The following is a 21,243-nucleotide window of genomic DNA, read 5'->3' as shown; positions in this document are numbered from 1 at the left end:
TCCCAGAATGTTAATCAGAGTTCAAATCTTATTTTGTCAGGTATAATAATATCTTTAAGTATTTTATCTCCGTTCGATTTTTTTCTGTTAAATTATATTTTAAGTTTCTTTGGTTTATATCTAATAGCAAATGTATTTAAGTCATTTATTATTGTTTTTTTACGCTGTTACACCTGAAAGGGTTATTTTAACTATTAGTAGCCCAGAGAATTTCTAATTAAACATATGTCTAGACTTCTGTACTTGGTCTCTTTTTAATTTGACAACTCAATTAATATTTGTAGAATCAAACATGATTAAAAGTAATTATAATAACCCTAAACTGTGATAAGTTGTTATTAAATTAGGTAACATAATCGTGAAATTGTTTAGTTGTTGTTGTTTACATGGCTGAAAGTTATTCAAATAGTTAATAATTGATTCAAAGTGCACAGTTATTGAAGGTAATTAGATTAGCTACCGTAAGCCTGACCAGTTGTCGCATGTGGTAAACATAATTAATGCCATTATAAAATTCTTTATTGAATCGTTTAGATCAGTAGATAGGTTTAATTTATATAGTTCTTTCAAACATACACAAGGACTAGAGATTATTAAATTGTTTAATTAGTGTTTATTTTTGTCTTGAACAATATGAAAAGTTTGTTGGTTATGTGATTGGAATCACGTAATTAGTTAATTAGTTAACTTTTCTAGCTAAATAATAGACCAAGGGTATTTGTTGAAAGTTTCTTAGTTTTATGTGTAGTTCTCATAACTGAATTGGTGATCGAACCAGTCAGGTTACTGTGTCACTGGTTCACTGGTTGAACCGATAGAACCGGTCGTACGTCAATAAAAGATATAAAATAGTAAAAAATTGAATAAAGTGACAATTAGGTCTATCCTTAAAATTTTCTACTTCAGATTAATTAGCCCTTGAAAAAAAATTAAATAAAGTGACAATTAATAATTCTATAAATTCTAAAGAGTTAAAAAAATTTAGTATAAAACTAAAATTAAATTAAATAAATATAAAATAATTCAGTTGTGTATGTATATAATATATAGAATAATCAGGAGGTAGATTTTCAAATTAACACAACAGCTTAGTGGTATCCCTTATGCTTGCCTAGCAAGGAGACATGGGTTCAATACTCATTGCAAGCATTTTTGAATATTCGATCCAATATTCAAATGCTACTGGAGCACCCAAGACTTGCATTTGTTGTCAACACTATAGGACTGGCCTGTTCACGGATTTGATCGAACTGGTCAGTTTTGGCCGGTTTTGTCCGGTTTGTGAAGAACCGGCCAGTTTTAAGCGGTTCACATCCTTCTTCGGTTCAAAGCTAAATCCGACCCGGCCAGACTACCAGTTCAAATGGTTCATCGGTTTTTCGGCCGAACCGGCAGGTCCGGTTCGGTTCTTATAGCTATGGTTTTATGTCATAATCAGTAGTTCTACATTAAAAAAATGTTTAATTATTTTGTTCATTCCTTTAATTTTTGCAAATCTTCTATCAGTTCCATATAAATATTTTTTCTTTTAGTTCCCTTTGTCAAAAATGATTTTTTTTTTCAATTTCTTCAATTATACCTCTGTCAATAGTGATTTGGTCAATTGTATGGCGAGCTATTTACAATAAATAATATGATGCATGGATTGAAGTAAGAGAAAAAGAAAGCCTTAGTAGCCAATTAAGAAAAAAAATTGTGCAATGACTCAATTAAAGTTAAAAACAAAAATATATGCACTTGTTCTAAAATTTTACAAAATTCTAAGGACCAATTGAGTCATTAGAGTCTAAAAAAATACAAAATAATTCTAATAGTAATTTAGATTATTTAATTTGGACGTTCGTAGTTAGTATTAGTGATTAAAATAATAAAAGAAAGTCTATTCTAATGTTAACAAAAATGAAATTGTTCTTGAATATGCATTTAGGTTTATTTATATTTACTTAGTTGATAAATGAATGTTTAATTTTTATTGATTTTCATAGTTTATTATATTTGTAATGTTTAGCTTACATGCTCATTATTAGATAATTAATTGATTTTTTATTTCATGATTAATTTTTGTTTATATTTGGTTGTCGAATATATCTTTACATAAGTTTCTCTTATTTTAAATCAAAAAGGATGATATAGACCAATCAGAAATATATGATCCTTCCATAAATTCATTCAGTCAAGTTGGTTCTGTTATTGATCATCCTCTGTTCTTGCAAATGATCTGAGATAGATAAAGAATTGATAACTGAGTTGTTGCAAATGATCGATACTCATAATGTCATAGCACAGTCATTTCGAAGAGTTAGAGAATTCTATCAGTGTCATCCATCTGAGATTTTCTCATTGAAGTTGTATTCGCAACGGAACGTTGATCGAAGAATGTATAGTGCTCCCTCTTGCAATGAAGTTGCTGCTTTGATTGTTGGAGATTTTGATTTGTCGGACCATGGTCATGACATTATTGTTCGATCTACTGGTGGTCGGTTGCAACGTATATATGAAACTCATGCTCTGTATTGGCCCTTACAGTATCCTCTGTTGTTTCCATATGGCGAGGATGGTTATCAGTTGAACATTGGTTATCGAGGTGAACAGCTTGGATATGTTCCTGGAAGGAGAACAAGAGTTTTCCTCAGGGAATTCATATGCTTTCGTCTCCAGATTAGGGAGCATGAAGATGGAATTATTCACAAGTGTAGGCGGTTGTTTCAACAATTTGTTGTTGATTGTTTAACCATGATTGAGTCCCAGAGGTTGTATGAGATTAGAATGAAGCAAAGTACAATTAGAGGAAAAGTCCTTCAAGGAATAGAGGAGGCTATGCGTCGTGGCGATGACGAGGCATCTTCAATTGGGACACGAATCATTTTGCCTTCCTCCTTCATTGGTGGTAGACGTTATATGTTTAACTGTTGTCAGGATGCCATGGCGATTTGTAAACATTTTGGGTATCCAGATTTATTCCTCACTATTACGTGTAATCCAAATTGGCCTGAATTTCAGCGGTTCACGGAGCGAGAGCGAATTCCCATCGCTGATCGTCCTGATATCTCTTGTCGTGTCTTTCATGCCAAGTTGAAGTTCCTCCTTAGTGATCTCAAGGAAGGTGTGTTTTTTGGTCCACTTAATGCAGGTATGTTCTTTTCTCGCTTAGCATTTCAATTTTTGTCTGTCGTCTTTGGACATGTAGTTGTTTGGCTTCTTTAGGATGTTTTTTGTATTTTTTAGGTATGTATACTATTGAGTTCCAAAAAAGAGGTCTACCGCATGCACACATGTTACTCTGGCTTAACGGGGAAAGCAACTTACAAAGTGTTGAAATTGTTGATGAATTCATCTGTGCCAAGCTACCCAATCCCCAGAAATTTCCATCTCTTTATAACGTCGTCACCAAGTACATGATCCATGGTCCCTGTGGTCGACTTAGACCGAGTTCTCCTTGCATGAGAGATGGTAAGTGCTCAAAATTTTATCCGAAAAGATTCGTTGACCAAACGAGCTTTGATGAAGATGGGTATCCAATATATAGACGTCGTAATATGGGTGTCACAGTGAAGATCAACGATGTCGATATCGACAACAGATTTGTTGCGTCCTATAATCCACTATTGTTAATGAAATATCAAGCTCACATAAATCTCGAGTTCTGTAACAAGTCAAACGTCATTAAGTATTTTTTTAAGTATGTTAACAAGGGTCCGGATTGGGTGACTGCAACTGTTGGAGAAACATATGATATTGGTGAATCTTCTCAGGTGGTTGATGAGATCAAATAGTATTACAATTGTCGTTATTTGTCACCGTCTGAATCCATGTGGAGAATTTTTGCTTACGATATTCATCAAAGATGGCCGTCGGTATAGAGGTTGACTTTTCACTTGCCGAACCAGCAACATGTTGTATTCGATGATGCTGATATCACTACTCATATTTATTTGCGCAACAAAGATTTGCTGACGATGTTTACGGGTTGGATGATGGCCAATAGGCGGTTCTCGGAGGGGCAGTCTCTATCATATGTTGAATATCCAGGAAAATTTGTCTATTGTTTGAGGAGCAGGGAGTGGAAGCCAGGACAGAGGGATTCTCAATTGGAAGATTGAGTTTTGCTCATCCCTCATCCAGTGAACTTTTCTACATGCGGATGCTTTTGAATGTGCAAAGAGGTTGTACCAGTTTTCGAAGTATAAGAACCGTGAATGGTGTTACTTATGATACATTTCAAGAGGCATGTTCCGCCATGGGATTCTTGATAGATGACAAGGAGTATGTTTTTGCTATTAAGGAAGTCGCCGAGTTAGTGTCAGCTGCACAGTTAAGGAGGCTTTTTGTGGTGTTGCTGCTATCTGGTTCCATGGGAAGACCTCCGTCAGTTTGGGAGCAAACTTGGACTTATTTGTCGGATGATATTCTTTACCACAGAAGACATGAGCTGCAATATCCTGGTAAGATTTTTGTTCATCGTGAATTTATTACAAGACAGGTAGGCACACACGCATGCACACAGTAGAGAAGTTATATTATGGTGCTAATGTTTATTAATTATCGTTAAACGTAGATCTAACTATGAGTCAGGACGAGTTGCAAACATTTTGTTTGTTGGAGATTGAGAGACTATTGCAGAGTAATGGAAAATCATTGAGAAATTATGCTGGCATGTTGGTTCCTAATAACTCTTTAGTCTCTCAATTTAGCAATTTGATGCTGCTGCGTGAGTTGCAGTATGATTCTGTTTCTTTGTCTCATGAGCACGATGCAAATATCTTAAAGTTAAATGAAGAACAGAGGGTGGTCTATGATAAAATTATTGACTGTGTTTCGAATAAGAGGGATGGATTCTTTTTTGTGTACGGGTTTGGTGGCACTGGAAAAACTTTTTTATACAGAGTTTTGTCAGCTAGATTGTGATCTGAGAAAAAGATTGTTATAAATGTTGCTTCTAGTGGTATTGCTTCTCTGTTGTTACCTGGTGGTAAGACGGCGCATTCTATGTTCAATATTCCTGTTGACCTGACTGAAGACACTGTTTGCCGGATTAAGAAGGATAGTCCAAAAGCTGAGTTATTTCGATTGGCCGATTTGATTATTTGGGATGAGGCACCGATGACTAACAAATTAGAATTTGAAGCGCTCGATAGGACGTTGTGTGATATAATGGTTTCGGTCTCTGATAGGAATAAAGATTTACCTTTTGGTGGGAAGGTGGTCGTTCTGGGTGGTGATTTCAGGCAGGTCTTGCCAGTTATTCCAAAAGGTTCGCGTGCTGAGATTGTCATGGCTTTCATAAATTCTTCTGTCGTTTGGAAATATTGCGAAGTTTTGCAATTGACAAAAAATATGAGGTTAGCAATCGGATCGGAACAATCAACTGCTCAGGAGTTAAGGTCGTTTTCAGATTGGATACTTCAAATCGGTGAAGGTCCATGTGGAACAGTGGTCAACGATAGACTTTTTGTTGATATTCCTTCTGATCTAATCATTCCTGTCTTGGAAAATCCAGTGGAAGATATTGTAAATACAATCTATCCGAATTTGGTTCAGAATTTTCGTGATCCAAGTTTTTTCCAAGATAGGGCAATACTCGCTTCGACTGTCGACAATGTTGAAGAGATAAACAATTATATAGTTGACTTGTTGCCCGGTGAGGAGAAAAATTATCTCAGTGCTGATTCGATATGTGGTAGTGATGCCTATTCTGATGTTGATGTTGATTGGATAACTGTTGAATTCTTGAATCAGATTAGGTGTTCTGGTCTACCTAATCATTCGTTGAAGTTGAAAATAGGCGTGCCTATTATTTTGTTGAGGAATATTGATTCGGCTGGGGGTTTGTGTAATGGGACTCGACTTGTTGTGCGAGATCTAGGGACAAATGTGATCGGTGCTGATATTGTTTCTGGTAGCAATGTTGGGGATAAAGTTTTTATCACCAGAATGAATATGATTCCCAGTGATATGGTTATACCGTTTAAATTCCAACGCCGTCAATTTCCGGTTTCTCTGTCGTTTGCGATGACAATCAACAAAAGCCAGGGTCAGACATTATCAACAGTCGGTTTGTTTATATCTTTTGTTAGAAAAAGAATTTCTTGGTGCCTTCTGTCTTCTATTTTTTTATTATTATTTTGGTTCTAATATTTAGGTGAAATTCTAATTTGATGTCTGATATTTTAAATATTTTATTTTAGTGTAGAATAATTTTGCATGAGTTTAATATTTTTTCACTCTTAAATTTGATACAAATTCTTTGTATCACGAAATATTTTGTATTAGACTATTGAGATTTAAAGTACTTAATTATGCACTAAAATGTTATACATTTATTAGAGTCTATCAAGGTTTTTTTTTTATATTAACCTTTGATTTCTATATAATGTAATCAAATGGTCTATATAAATATGGGATATTGTATAAGCAGATAATTATTCTGCTCATTTAAAAGATACCCTCTTCTTTAGTAGATCAATTTGATGATTCATATATTCATATTTTATTTTGATTCATTTTTTTTGTTTAGAAAGCCATTTTTTAAATACAGTTAGTTTGTTTGATATGAAAAAATTATTTCATTACGTAGTTTTGAAAATATTCAATCTTATTAAAAATATTAGTTATTTACTCTTTTTAACTTGATATTGTTTTTTCCAAAAAAAAGATAAAAAAAAAGTATATCCTTAATATATTAATAAGAATAAAATATGACCAGTTTATTAATAAAAAATAATTATTTATCTTTTGTTAGAAAAAAAAGTCAGATGATATCAATGCAAATTTGATTTTACTCTGTCAAAAAAATTTTGATTATAATCTAGATTATATCTTTTATTAGAAAAAAAAATTTCTTGGTGCCTTCTGTCTTCTTTTTTTTTATTATTATTTTGGTTTTAATATTTAGGTCAAATTCTAATTTGATGTCTGATATTTTAAATATGTTATTTTAGTGCAGAATAATTTTGCACGAGTTTAATATTATTTCACTCTTAAATTTGGTACAAATTCTATGTATTAGGAAATATTTTTTATTAGACTATTGAGATTTAAAATACTTAATTAAGCACTAAAATGTTATGTATTTATTAGAGTTTATCAATGTTCTTTTTTTATATTAACCTTTGATTTCTATATAATGTAATCAAATGGTCTATATAAATATAGGATATTGTATTGTATAATCAGATAATTGTTGTGCTCATTTAAAAGATACCCTCTTCTTTAATAGATAAATTTGACGATTCATATTTTCATATTTTATTTTGATTCTTTTTTTTTTTAGTTTAAAAAGCCATTTTTTAAATACAGTTATTTTGTTTGATATGAAAAAGTTATTTCATTACATAATTTTAAAATATTCAATTTTATTAAAAAACTTACTTATTTACTTTTTTTAATTTGATATTGTTTTTTCCAAAAAAAGATAAAGAAAGTATATTCTTAATATATTAATAAGAATAAAATATGACCATTTTATTAATAAAAACAATTATTTATCTTTTCTTAGAAAGAAAAGTCAAATCATATCAATACAAATTTGATTTTAAATTGTCAAAAAAATTTGATTTTAATGTAGATTATATCTTTTGTTAGAAAAAAATTTTCTTGGTGCCTTCTGTCTTCTATTTTTTATTATTATTTTGGTTCTAATATTTAGTCAAATTCTAATTTAATGTTTGATATTTTAAATCTTTTATTTTAGTGCAGAATAATTTTGCACGAGTTTAATATTATTTCACTCTTAAATTTGATACAAATTCTTTGTATTAGGAAATATTTTGTATTAGGCTATTGAGATTTAAAGTATTTAATGTTGTACTAAAATGTTATAATTTGATTTTAATTTGTCATACAGAAATTTCATGAAAATCTAAATTATACTCTATGCATACTATTTTATTTTATTTTATTTTTGTTATTTCTAACATATATATTTAAGTAATAAATTTATTATTAGTAATAAGTTTTTTATAATGTCATATGTCAATTTTTTCTTGGCACCTCTTAACATACTTGGTTGCAGAATTTTGTTTTTATTAATATAATCCTCTCAATTTAACCATGACCCTAATTAAAGTCAGATAATGTGAGTTTAACTAATTTTGTTTTGCCAAACTCATCACTTTCTCCCTAAAAGACTCTTCGAGCTCACCCCATCTTCTTCATCCCTAACCTCAGTCCATCCGTCGCACCATTTCCGTATCGGCTCCCTCGGCTGAGGTTTCTTCTTCTCTCCTGGGTTTTGGCCACATGCAGAGAAGGTATGGGTATCTCTGCGATTCCATTCGATTCGACCACGAATGTGTTGTTCTGTTGGTTTCATCTGTTCTGTCTCCCCAAGGTTCCTCTGTCTCTATCTCTGGATCATACGTCATTCTCCATCTCCATTTCTCTGTTTTGGATATCAGATGTCGCCACCACGATTCAAGAGGTATATGTGGTCTATGGTTCCATTCCCCTCCTTTTCAATCGTTCTGGTTTCCTTCTCCAGTTTCAATTTTTTTTTCTGTTAATTGTTACTGTTTTCTTTATCCATCGTTTAATTTTGACTTGTTTGGTTTCTGATTTAATCATGGTGATTATTACTTGTTTTTCGGGAAAATAATTTTTTTCTTGGGGGTTTTGCTGGTTAGGGATTTATATAATTTTCTTTCTGCTATTGGACTGAAGTTAACTGTAGTGTTAGGTATTCTTGACTGATGAAATTCTATTTTTGCTTTATTGTGAATTGTCAAATCAACTATGTAACACCCTAACTACCAAAGTTAACGCTTCCGGCTGCGCGACTCTGATAGTTCGGACATTACGACGACTTTTATACTATTTAATACTAAAATATGAGCCTGTTTAAAACTTTAAACCGCAATACCGTTCCCAAAAATACTTTCGTTCGATAACGTACATCCACAAATACCATACAACTTACAAAAGCTCATAAAAAAATACATCCATACACACACACACACACACACACACACACACACACACACACACACACACACACATATATATATATATATAATATTACAAGCATTAGACAATACAATTCCTATCCCTCTTACAGAATATATCAAGATAAAGGCGAGGGTACAATAAACCATAACTAAAACAATACAGAGCATCTCAACAACAATACAAATAAACTCTTCGTGACTTCTGCGCCCATATCCTGAAAGGGAAAAAATGTAGGAGGGTGAGAACATCATCCTCGAAAGGGTTCTCAGAAGAGGGTTTTTAGGAATTACTGTAATAGGATACGTGAAGATAAACCATACCAGTGATTACTACCCGTCTTATGCCTCTTTTCAAAAACAACGGTTTACAATAAAAGTAAAGTCGGAAATATTTTCTGAAAGAGGAACCGTTCAATTCTCAAAAACTCAGAAGCCTTTCAAAAAGGTTTAACCATGTTGAACCAAATTAGCATTTCACACTTTTCCAAATCAGAAACACAAAACCAAAATCAACCATCAGTTCACCTCATTCCAACCACGGCCCTAGGCCCAAACAATCCAACAACAACCAATCACCACAGTCCAACAGAGTCCCAGTAGCAAACACAAATAGGAAGATGCAAGCACAAACAAACAGTCAATGCAAGTAGAACAGTTAGCAATTAATCACATAGGCAAACCAAGTATAATATGCACACCCAAACAATGTCACATAAATGCATATGATGCATGCCTGTCCCTAGTGGCTGATGATATCATCTGTCGGTTATATAGCCAACCCTACACGTCCTGGTAGATAACCATGGACAGAAACACCCATCGCGGAGCAAGTAGGTTTGAGCTACAACCCCATTGCTACTACCCGCTCAACCCAGAGCCAGTGGAATAACCACTACTGTGGCTACTACCCAGGCGGGTGTTTAAAAGCTCAACCTGGAGCGAGTGGAATTGCCACTACTACCGCTACTACCCAGGCGTCACAGTCTCTAACCTGGAGCAAGTGGGATGAATCACAACCCTTGCTACTACCCAGGTATCTCAAGCATATATTCATTCAGTCCCAGCCATGGATCAATATCCATCTCAGCCATCCGGCTTAAATTCATAATTCATAGTCAGCCATACGGCCCATAACTCATTCGGCAATCAGCCATAAATCAATATCATACACAGCCATTCCGGCTCACGGTTCAATCAAGAACCAGCCAATATTCATAATCATACACAGCCATTCTGGCCCATAACAAAACAGCACTTCCACCATCCAACATCATCAAATTCATAAAACCGGCATTTAAGCCATAAATCACTTTTTCTCAATTCGCTTCACTTTGAAATCGATGAAACTCTTAAAATCATGGATTCTCGGTTCAAGTAAATAAAACTAAATTTATTATGAAACCGACCATACAAAATCACAAGTTCCAACCCGGTCCAAAAATCAACTCATTTGAAAAAGAACCGGTTCATTTGAATCAAACCACTTTCAGGTTTCTTTTTGGAACCCATTTTTCTAACTCTTCCAAAATGCCTCAAACTTAATTACTCAATCAAAAGTCTAGATTCCTTTGAAATCACTAAAAGCTCCTTTTTATATTGAAATCAATATTAGAGCATCATTCTTTCTTTCAGTGATTCAAACGGTAAAAATAGTTCATTTCTAAATAAGTTAAACTCAAGGCATAAAGTTTACTAAATAAATTAAGCTTGAAAATATAAATATTCTCTTAACAAATCAAATAATACAACTTCTCAAATCCAATCCTTTTTAAATAACTTTTTAAACAAGACTAGGATTTTGTAGAAATTTCGGCAGCACCTCCCCTAAAACTTGGACTTTTGCCACCCGGTTCGGGTCCCAACTAAACTGTTTCTCATTCCTTTTCAACAGCTCAAAACCAAAAATCAATTCAAAGCAAGTTAAATCCAACAGTCGCCTCAGTGGCATCTCTCAAGAAAACCATTTCAAAGTCAACTCAATATCAACTGATTTAACTCATTTCCAAAGCTTTAAAGAAACGGTTCAGTAACAAATCATTTGTCCAAGATCAAGTCAATTAAAGTAAACCAGGCTGAATTCAAAAGTGCATTCGACTTTTCACATCATCAATTAATTGACTCAAATCAAATCAATCCTCAACGGATTAAACTCAGGTTTCAAATCTTTAAAGAATCACTTCAAAACATTACATTTCACAAAGCCGCACAACAATTCAGCCAAACAAACATCCATAATCATTCGACTCAATCAAATAATACATAAGGCAGATACAATCACTAAATACACCATATCTCACATTAGTATCCATATGTAATAATTTCAATAATAAACTATAGTTTTCAGAAAGCGCCCCTACCTCAAAACGCAAATTCCATAACTCAAAAGCGTCACAGAGTCCTTTCCTCCTCAACCCGAAATCATCAACAACCGCAACCTCAGCTTCAAGCCACATCCGCAATAACCATAGCAACACTAATCGCAACATACAATAATCAGGACTCGACCCCACGCTATCAGAACTCATATTCATTAACCATACACAACAAAATACTAACGCGAGGCTCTCAAAATAGGAATACTTACTGAAACTAAGAGAAAACGGCTGAACCGAAACAGCGGCGTTCTCCGGGCCGGCTCGGCAGCAGCCCGGCAGCCTCCTCAAGCGGCAGCGGCAACAAATTTCGATCACGACATCTGAAACCAACACGCAGCGACTATAGTATTCCCGGAATTCAAAAAGGACAGAAACCACAATTAAAACCCTTACCGGCAACCTTTTCCGACGACAGCAGCAGGGTCTCAAGCGGTAGAGGCTCAGCCTGGAGCTCCGGCGGTGATCCTGGAAGCCACAGAACCACTCCCGGTGGTCAAAACACAGGGGCACAGCTTCCTCCTCCGACCGTGACACCTGCGGCGGCCGGAATCCTTTTCTGGCGACGGTGAGAACCCCAACAGCGCGGCGCGGTTCAGTCTGCTCCATAGCACAGCGGGGACCGGGCCTCCAGCTCGTGTAAGACCCAGAATCTTTGAAAAGTCTTATTATGATCAAGTCTCAAATCATATGGTTATTTATAGCCTTAATTTCAGAAATTATTTTATTAAAGATAATTAAGGCAAGTTTTGATTTATTGAATTTGAGATGAGTTATGATTATCATCCAATTCTATAATTATTGGATTATTTTCTATATTTGAATTATAAAGTTGATAGTTATGAAATAATAAGGATTTTATATGATTTGGATTAGATAAGTAATATTTTAAATGTTACTATTGCTATTTTGGAAAAATGAAGAAATTAAGTATATTATTTCTAATTATTTGATTTGGGCATTTTATTGAAAGTAATTTGTAAAAATTGATGAGCAAATAGTATTTTCTATATACATCTAGTGTTGGATTTCATTTGGGTTTTAATTACTCTATTCCCTAATTTTAGTAAAGTTACCAAAGTGCCCCTAACCCTAATTTTTGAAAATGAAACCCTAACCCATGACCTGGTTCCCTTTAGCCACACCCCTGACATTTCCTTGCTCTCAGCAGCGGCAACACACGCTGAGTTTCCTCTGTGTTCCTAAAAGAATGAATCAAAGAAAGAAAGAAAATAAACGAAGGGGAAGGGAAAAAGCAGGGAAGAGGAGAGGAGAAAAGGAATGACGTCGCCGGCGGGCATCACTGCCGCCGCGCCGTCGTGTTGCCGTTGTAGGAAAGGAAGCCGCGACCCATTGCCACGGGATGGAGGAGAGAACGCGCGCGCAGGGGGAGGAAGGGTCCAGCCTCGTCGCGCCGCCTCTGCTGTCCGTGCTACCGTCGTCGTCCAAGCTCGTCACCGCCAGTTGCGTCGTCATCGTCTCTGCCCAGCGCCGCCACAGATGATGGGTCGCCGAGAACTGCCACTGCTGCTGCCGTCTTCGTGGGGCTTGAGTTGCTGCGGTCGCTCCTCGCCGTGAATTCCGTCGCGAGTGCCGCTGTCAGCATCGTGCTCCCTGGTGCCGTCGAGGAGCCACTGTGACTGCCTCTCTCTCTGCCGCCGAGGTCCTCCGCCGCTGGGTACAGAGAAGGGCAGCGCCATGCAAATCAAAGAAAGGAGATGCCTTTCTACCTCTGCTCCTGGGTTTTGGAATTTGATTAGGACGCCGTTGCCACCATCTGAGCTCGCTGCTGCTGATGATGGTAAGCCCAAACCGCCGCTGGCAAAAAGGGGTTCAGGCCGCCGCAGGTGTTGCCGCTGGAGAAGGGAGCTGCGCCTCTGTGTTCCTGGCAGCCGGGAGTGGTTTCGTGACTTCTGGGACCACCGCCGAAGCCTCTGGCTGTTTCTGCCGTCACCGGAGAATCCTGCCGGTAAGGTTTTAAGTATTGGGTTTCGTTTCTCCTGAGTTTTCGGAAACGTTACAATCACTGTATATTGATTTCAGTCGCCGGAGTCTGATCACCGTTGCCGCCTAAGATGGCTTCTGGGGCTGCCGCCGAACCGGTTCGGAGACCACCGCTGTTTCGGTTCAGCCGTTCCTTTGGTTCGGTAAGCGTTTCGATCTGAAAGTCCTCTAGTTACTACTCTATTATACGTTGAGGAGTTGTAGCATTTGTTGATTATGAGAGTTAATCTCGGTTATTATATATTGCGATTAGAGTCGTTGTGGTTGCTGAGAAAACGGTTTGGAGCTGAGGTTTTGGTAGCCGGGATTTTGATTGTTGATTTCAGGTCGAGGCGGAAAGGACTCTATGATGCGTTTGAGTTATGGAATTTGCGTTTTGAGGTAGGGGCGCTTTCCGAAAACTATAGTTTATTATTGGAATTATTACATATGGATACGGATGTGAGATATGGTGTATTTAGTGATTATATCTGCCTTATGTATTATTTGATTGACTCGAATGTTTATGGATGTTGGTTTGGCTGAGTTGTTGTGCGGCTTTGTGAAATGTAATATTTTGAAGCTGATTCTTTAAATATTTGAAATCTGAGTTTAATCCGTTGAGGATTGGTTTGAATCGAGTCAATTGTTTTGATGATGTGAAAGATAGAATACTCTTTGAAATTCAGCCTGGTTTGCTTTCACTGATTTGGTTTTGATAAATGATTTGTGGATGAACCGATTCTTTAAAGCTTTAGAAATGGTGGAAGTGCTGTTTTGTTATGGGCCGGAATGGCTGTGTATGATTATGAATATTGGCTGGTTCTGGATTGAACCGTGAGCTGGAATGGCTGTGTATGATATTGATTTATGGCTGATTGCCGAATGAGTTATGGGCCATATGGCTGACTATGAATTATGAATTTAAGCCGGATGGCTGAGATGGATGTTGATCCATGGCTGGGACTGAATGAATATATGCTTGATATACCTGGGTAGTAGCAAGGGTTGTGGTTCATTCCACTTGCTCCAGGTCAGAGATTGTGACGCCTGGGTAGTAGCAGTAGTAGTGGTTATTCCACTCGCTCCAGGTTGAGCTTTTAAACACCCGCCTGGGTAGTAGTCGCAGTAGTGGTTATTCCACTGGCTCTGGGTTGAGCGGGCAGTAGCAAGGGGGTTGTAGCTCAAACCTACTTGCTCCGCGATGGGTGTTTCTGTCCATGGTTAGCTACCAGGACGTGTCGGGTTGGCTATATAACCGATAGATGATATCATCAGCCACTAGGGACAGGCATGCATCATATGCATCTGTGTGACATTGTTTGGATGTGCATATTATACTTGGTTTGCCTATGTGATTAATTGCTAATTGTTCTACTTGCAATAACTGTTTGTTTGTGCTTGCATCTTCCTATTTGTGTTTGCTATTGGGACTCTGTTGGATTGTGGTGATTGGTTGATGGTTGGATTGTTTGGGCCTAGGACCGTGGTTGGAATGAGATGAACCGATGGTTGGTTCCGGTTTGTGTTTCTGGTTTGGAATAAATTATGAAAGGCTATTTTGGTTCAACATAGATAAATCGTTTTGAAAGGCTTTTGAGTTTTTGAGAATTGAACTGTTCCTCTTTCAGAAAAGATTTCCGATTCCTCTTTTACTGTAAATCGTTGTTTTTGAAAAGAGGCATAAGACGGTTATTAATCACTGGTACAGTTTATCTTCATGTAACCTATTACAGTAATTCCCAAAAACCCTCTACTGAGAACCCTTTAGAGGATGATGTTCTCACCTCCCTACATTTTTTCCCTTTCAGGATATGGGCGCAGAAGTTACGAAGAGTTTATTTAGTTGTTGTTGAGAACTCTGTATTGCTTTAGTATATTTTGTACCCTCGCCTTTATCTTGATATGTTCTGTAAGAGGGATAGGAATTGTTTTGGATAATGCTTGTAATATTATCTATGTATATAAGTGTATATATGTATGTACTCTTTATGAGTTTTTGTAAGTTGTATGGTATTTATGGATGTATGATATCGGATGAAAGTATCTTTTGGATTGGTATTGCGGTTTAAAGTTTTAAACAGGCTCATATTTTAGTATTAAATAGTATAAAAGTCGTCGTAATGTCCGAGCTATCAGAGTCGCGCAGCCGGAAGTGTGAACTTTGGTAGTTAGGGTGTTACATTATGGTATCAGAGCAGTCCTTCCTGTAGAGCCTGAGGAATGGACCGACTATGCTTTAGTTGCATACTCTGAGTGTTTGTCATGTATTAGGTCTTGTCGAATGACGAGAATTAGAGTTTTATGCACATGACAGTCTATTGATTAACGCTGTTAGTCATGCATTGCATAATTCTTGGTATTAAGTTTGGCCGGCTTAATACTAGTGAATTATGTATATGAAGGCACTGATGGGTTATCATAGATGTTATATGAGTTTTGAATAAAGCGAATCACGGGTTTTGGTAACATTTGAAACTATTTCTTGAGGCTATTCAGTTGTGTGTCTTGAATTCTGTTTGAGTCGACCTGTTCCTTCATGTCCTAATTTGAAGTTCTTGTTTGCTAATCCTTTTGAAAAGTAGTTTGATTTTTCAACTCTATTCCTCCATTCATATGCATTCTTGTTTGATCTTAATTGCATATGCTTGTTTGGAATCCTTGTTGCGTCTATTTTCCTCTGTTTGAGTTCTTCTTGATTCAGGTATTCTTTGATATAGCTTTGAACTTGTCTTAATGCGCTGTGCTTTTAACTCCGGATTCCGAGTCTATTCTTTGAGAAATTGTTGATTCAGTTTTTCTCTTATTTGACAGTGATCACAGCCAATTTCGAGATTTTTATAAAAATTGCTGTTGACTAGATATACACTTATCTATATGTAGAACTTTGAAGATTTCTTATACAGTTTAACAACTATTTATTTCTAATGCCTCACCTGTACTTTTCTGGTTTATGGAACTGCATTTACTTTAAATTACAATTTGACTTTCTAGTAATTTTACTATAGTTTCAATGCACATCTTCAATTGATTATGTATTTGGGGTATTTTTCAAAATTCTAGAAAGAAAGGGGATTCTTCGCTTTTATTCCGGTTGATTTTTGTTGATAAACTTTACCTAAATTATTTTTAACTTGAGTTCGGTTTAGCATACTACATTGTTGATGCTATTGTGATTCTTTTAAAAATTTTGGACTCATGGCTTTCTTCTTATGAGCGGACTAAAGTCTCTTTTTAAGCTTTTCACCTCTATGAATGTCATACGTGATTCTATTTTTAACTAATCTTTTACGTCTTGTGAACATTACCACTGATCTTGGTTCGCCCTCTCTTGTGAATCCCATCCTTATGTGAGTCAGTTTGATTCATTTCAAAATTAGTGCATCGCTTATTCACTCATTATCTCTACAAGAGTTTTTAGTCAAAGGATTATCCTTGAGAAATTACTAATGATTGAGTTGTCTTTCCTATGACTTTTGTATTCGTTTGGAGTCAATTGAAAGCTTGTTTGATGACTCATGCCTAGTGAATCTTGTTTGAACTACTTTGATTTAAGATCCTTTCTTGCATGGCTTGACTTCTTTTTAGTACATCTTAAACTTCTTGAATGTTCTTCTAAAATGGCGATTTCAAGAACACTTTTGGAGTCTTGTTTTGAACCTTTTAAAGAAGTTTTGAATTCTCTTGTAAGAAGTTTTAAACGGAATTTATTTTCTGTTGCTTGATTTAGATTGAAACCATTGTTCAATTTTGACGAAATTAATTTAAAGTTGTCATGCACTATTTTAAATGAAGTTTTGAAAAGCTTCCTTGTTTAGTGGAAACCGGTTTGTTTGTAACGCACCACTTATTTCCTTACTAGATTGTAAGTAAATTTTTACCTCGGAATTTCTTTTCTAAAAAGAGTTTAACTTCCTCTTTCGTCCTTGCTATAAATGTTATACACGCTTGTTTGAATATGGACTTTGAAAATTTTTGAACAAGCATTTGATTTTCTTCCGAGTCTTCTGAACTACTTTTGGTTAAGATTGTGCACCTAACTATCTTTCTAAAATAGTTGAGGAAATATTTTTGCTCTTAGCCAAACCTGTGTACAGTTTGTTTTTAAAACTCTACATAATCTACTTCGATGTGAAATTGAACTAGAGCAAAGCCACGTTTATGCTTTTGTTACCCTCTTGAAGGATATTTGTTGCTTAACTTTTCTTTTAGACTGCGAGGTGATTTTCCTGCAAGTTTTCGATTCTTTTAAGAACAATGTATTCAGAAGTACTTTTAATTATGCTCTTGAGTTTTGTGAGCTTTACCTTGGGTTTGAGATATTCTCTTTTGTGAACCTCATACTTCTTCGACTCAGCTTGAATTTGTTCAAACTGATGCAATGATTTTCTTCTTATTGATCCTATTGAAATTCTTCGATCCAAGGGTCATCTTTGAAGTTGCCAATTGAGTTGAGTCTAGCAAACTTCATTGCTTGAAAGTCCTTGTTTATCTGGACCTAGATACATTCTCCCAAATCTTTGAGTATTATCCTTGACATTTGACTCTCCTTTCTAAAGTCTTGTATCCTTCTGAGTAGACTCGAGAATTATTTTGATATCACGTGCGACTTGTAGACGTAGTAACGCGATGCGTTAGTTCTTTAAGGCGTGATATGTGTATATGAAAGTTGAAGCGGTAGGTGTGCAACGTTATGAGTTGTGGGTGTTTTGTTCCTTGCGGACGGGTTTGCGGTTGTAAGGCTTGTGATCGAGTATGGGATTGTAAAGTGCTTGATGGAGTTGGAAAGTTGAAACCTTAAGGTCGATATGAGATTAGTGTGCGGATATTGAGCACATCGTTTTAACTCCATCCTGTTTTATAGCCTTTGATGCTTTGCCCTACTATCACATGATTGACCCATGTTATCTTTTGCATCGAGCCTACCTTGTAACGTTTGCTTTGCAATCACACTCCTACCTTTACACCCTTATGCTTATGACAATCAAAGTATTTGGAAACCGTATATATGATTATATTTTGAGATATTTTTGCTTCTTCCTTAAATATGTTCAAGGGTGAACTGTTATGGAATTTCTTTCGTTTTGTATCAATTTTCGAGGGCGAAAATTTTTATAAGGTGGGTAGAATGTAAGACCCAGAATCTTTGAAAAGTCTTATTATGATCAAGTCTCAAATCATATGGTTATTTATAGCCTTAATTTCAGAAATTATTTTATTAAAGATAATTAAGGCAAGTTTTGATTTATTGAATTTGAGATGAGTTATGATTATTATCCAATTCTATAATTATTGGATTATTTTCTATATTTGAATTATAAAGTTGATAGTTATGAAATAATAAGGATTTTATATGATTTGGATTAGATAAGTAATATTTTAAATGTTACTATTGCTATTTTGGAAAAATGAAGAAATTAAGTATATTATTTCTAATTATTTGATTTGGGCATTTTGTTGAAAGTAATTTGTAAAAATTGATGAGCAAATAGTATTTTCTATATACATCTAGTGTTGGATTTAATTTGGGTTTCAATTACTCTATTCCCTAATTTTAGTAAAGTTACCAAAGTGCCCCTAACCCTAATTTTTGAAAATGAAACCCTAACCCATGACCCGGTTCCCTTTAGCCACACCCCCAACATTTCCTTGCTCTGAGCAGCGGCAACACACGCTGAGTTTCCTCTGTGTTCCTGAAAGAATGAATCAAAGAAAGAAAGAAAATAAACGAAGGGGAAGGGGAAAAGCAGGGAAGAGGAGAGGAGAAAAGGAATGACGTCGCCGGCGGGCATCACTGCCGCCGCGCCGTCGTGTTGCCGTTGTAGGAAAGGAAGCCGAAACCCATTGCCATGGGATGGAGGAGAGAACGCGCGCGCAGGGGGAGGAAGGGTCCAGCCTCGTCGCGCCGCCTCTGCTGTCCGTGCTACCGTCGTCGTCCAAGCTCGTCACCGCCAGTTGCGTCGTCGTCGTCTCTGCCCAGCGCCGCCGCAGATGATGGGTCACCGAGAACTGCCACCGCTGCTGCCGTCTTCGTGGGGCTTGAGTTGCTGCGGTCGCTCCTCGCCGTGAATCCCATCGCGAGCGCCGCTGTCAGCATCGTGCACCCTGGTGCCGTCGAGGAGCCACTGTGACTGCCTCCCTCTCTGCCACCGAGGTCCTCCGCCGCTGGGTACAGAAAAGGGCAGCGCCGTGCAAATCAAAGAAAGGTGACGCCTTTCTGCCTCTGCTCTTGGTTTTGGAATCTGATCAGGACGCCGTTGCCACCATCTGAGCTCGCTGCTGCTGATGATGGTAAGCCCAAACCGCCACTGGCAAAAAGGGGTTCAGGCCACCGCATGTGTCGCCGCTGGAGAAGGGAGCTGCGCCTCTGTGTTCCTGGCAGCCGGGAGTGGTTTCGTGACTGCTGGGACCACCGCCGAAGCCTCTGGCTGTTTCTGCCGTCACCGGAGAATCCTGCCGGTAAGGTTTTAAGTATTGGGTTTCGTTTCTCCTGAGTTTTCGGAAACGTTACAATCACTGTATATTGATTTCAGTCGCCAGAGTCTGATCACCGTTGCCGCCTAAGATGGCTTCTGGGGCTGCCGCCAAACCGGTTCGGAGACCACCGCTGTTTCGGTTCAGCCGTTCCTTTGGTTCGGTAAGCGTTTCGATCTGAAAGCCCTCTAGTTACTGCTCTATTATACGTTGAGGAGTTGTAGCATTTGTTGATTATGAGAGTTAATCTCGGTTATTATATATTGCGATTAGAGTCGTTGTGGTTGCTAAGAAAACGGTTTGGAGCTGAGGTTTTGGTAGCCAGGATTTTGATTGTTGATTTCGGGTCGAGGCGGAAAGGACTCTGTGATGCTTTGAGTTATGGAATTTGCGTTTTGAGGTAGGGCGCTTTCCGAAAACTATAGTTTATTATTGGAATTATTACATATGGATACGGATGTGAGATATGGTGTATTTAGTGATTGTATCTGCCTTATGTATTATTTGATTGACTCGAATGTTTATGGATGTTGGTTTGGCTGAGTTGTTGTGCGGCTTTGTGAAATGTAATGTTTTGAAGCTGATTCTTTAAATATTTGAAATCTGAGTTTAATCCGTTGAGGATTGGTTTGAATCGAGTCAATTGTTTTGATGATGTGAAAGATAGAATACTCTTTGAAATTTAGCCTGGTTTGCTTTCACTGATTTGGTTTTGATAAATGATTTGTTGCTGAACGGATTCTTTAAAGCTTTGGAAATGAGTTAAATTGATTGATATTGAGTTGATTTCTGAAATAGTTTCCTTGAGATATGCCACTGAGGCGACTGTTGGATTTAGTTTACTTTTGAATTGATTTCTGGTTTTGGGCTGTTAAAAAGGAATGAGAATCAGTTTAGTTGGGACCCGAACCGGGTGGCAAAAGTCCAAGTTTTAGGGGAGGTGCTGCCGAAATTTCTACAAAATCCTACTCTTGTTTGTAAAGTTATTTAAAAGGGGTTGGATTTGAGAAATTGTATTAATTGATTTATTAAGAGAATATTTATGTTTTCAAGCTTAATTTATTTAATGAACTTTATGCGTTGAGTTCGGCTTATTTAGAAACAAACTATTTGTACAGTTTGAATCACTGAAGGAAAGAATGATGCTCTAATATTGATTTCAATATAAAAAGGATCTTTTAGTGGCTTTGTTTTAAAAAGGGAACTCACTTTGAGTAAATTTGGCTTATGAGCCTGAGATGATTTGAGAAACGAGATTTCTACAACCAAGGCTGAAAAGAGTTGAAACTTGATTTCAAAATGAAGCGATTTGAGAAAAAGTGATTTATGTCTTAAATGCCGGTTTTATGAATTTGATGATGTTGGATGGTGGAAGTGCTGTTTTGTTGTGGGCCGGAATGGCTGTGTATGATTATGAATATTGGCTGGTTCTGGATTGAACCGTGAGCTGGAATGGCTGTGTATGATATTGA

At 36.7% G+C, this 21,243-nt stretch overlaps 2 protein-coding genes across 2 annotated transcripts; both read left to right on the top strand.

Annotated features, from left to right (window-relative positions):
• On the top strand, positions 2,257-4,100 carry LOC107615897. The gene is made up of 3 exons (XM_016317915.1): positions 2,257-3,130; positions 3,226-3,752; positions 3,861-4,100. The coding sequence occupies exons 1-3, from the start codon at positions 2,257-2,259 to the stop codon at positions 4,098-4,100; spliced, it is 1,641 nt and encodes a 546-aa protein (XP_016173401.1).
• LOC107615898 (ATP-dependent DNA helicase pif1-like) lies at positions 4,136-7,775 on the top strand. The gene is made up of 4 exons (XM_016317916.1): positions 4,136-4,442; positions 4,556-4,850; positions 4,941-6,052; positions 7,759-7,775. The coding sequence occupies exons 1-4, from the start codon at positions 4,136-4,138 to the stop codon at positions 7,773-7,775; spliced, it is 1,731 nt and encodes a 576-aa protein (XP_016173402.1).

This window comes from Arachis ipaensis, chromosome B09 (assembly GCF_000816755.2).
Source record: "Arachis ipaensis cultivar K30076 chromosome B09, Araip1.1, whole genome shotgun sequence".
Taxonomy (NCBI): domain Eukaryota; kingdom Viridiplantae; phylum Streptophyta; class Magnoliopsida; order Fabales; family Fabaceae; genus Arachis; species Arachis ipaensis.
The sequence above is the reverse complement of the archived record's forward strand: the minus strand, read 5'-3'. Positions and strand labels throughout refer to the sequence as shown.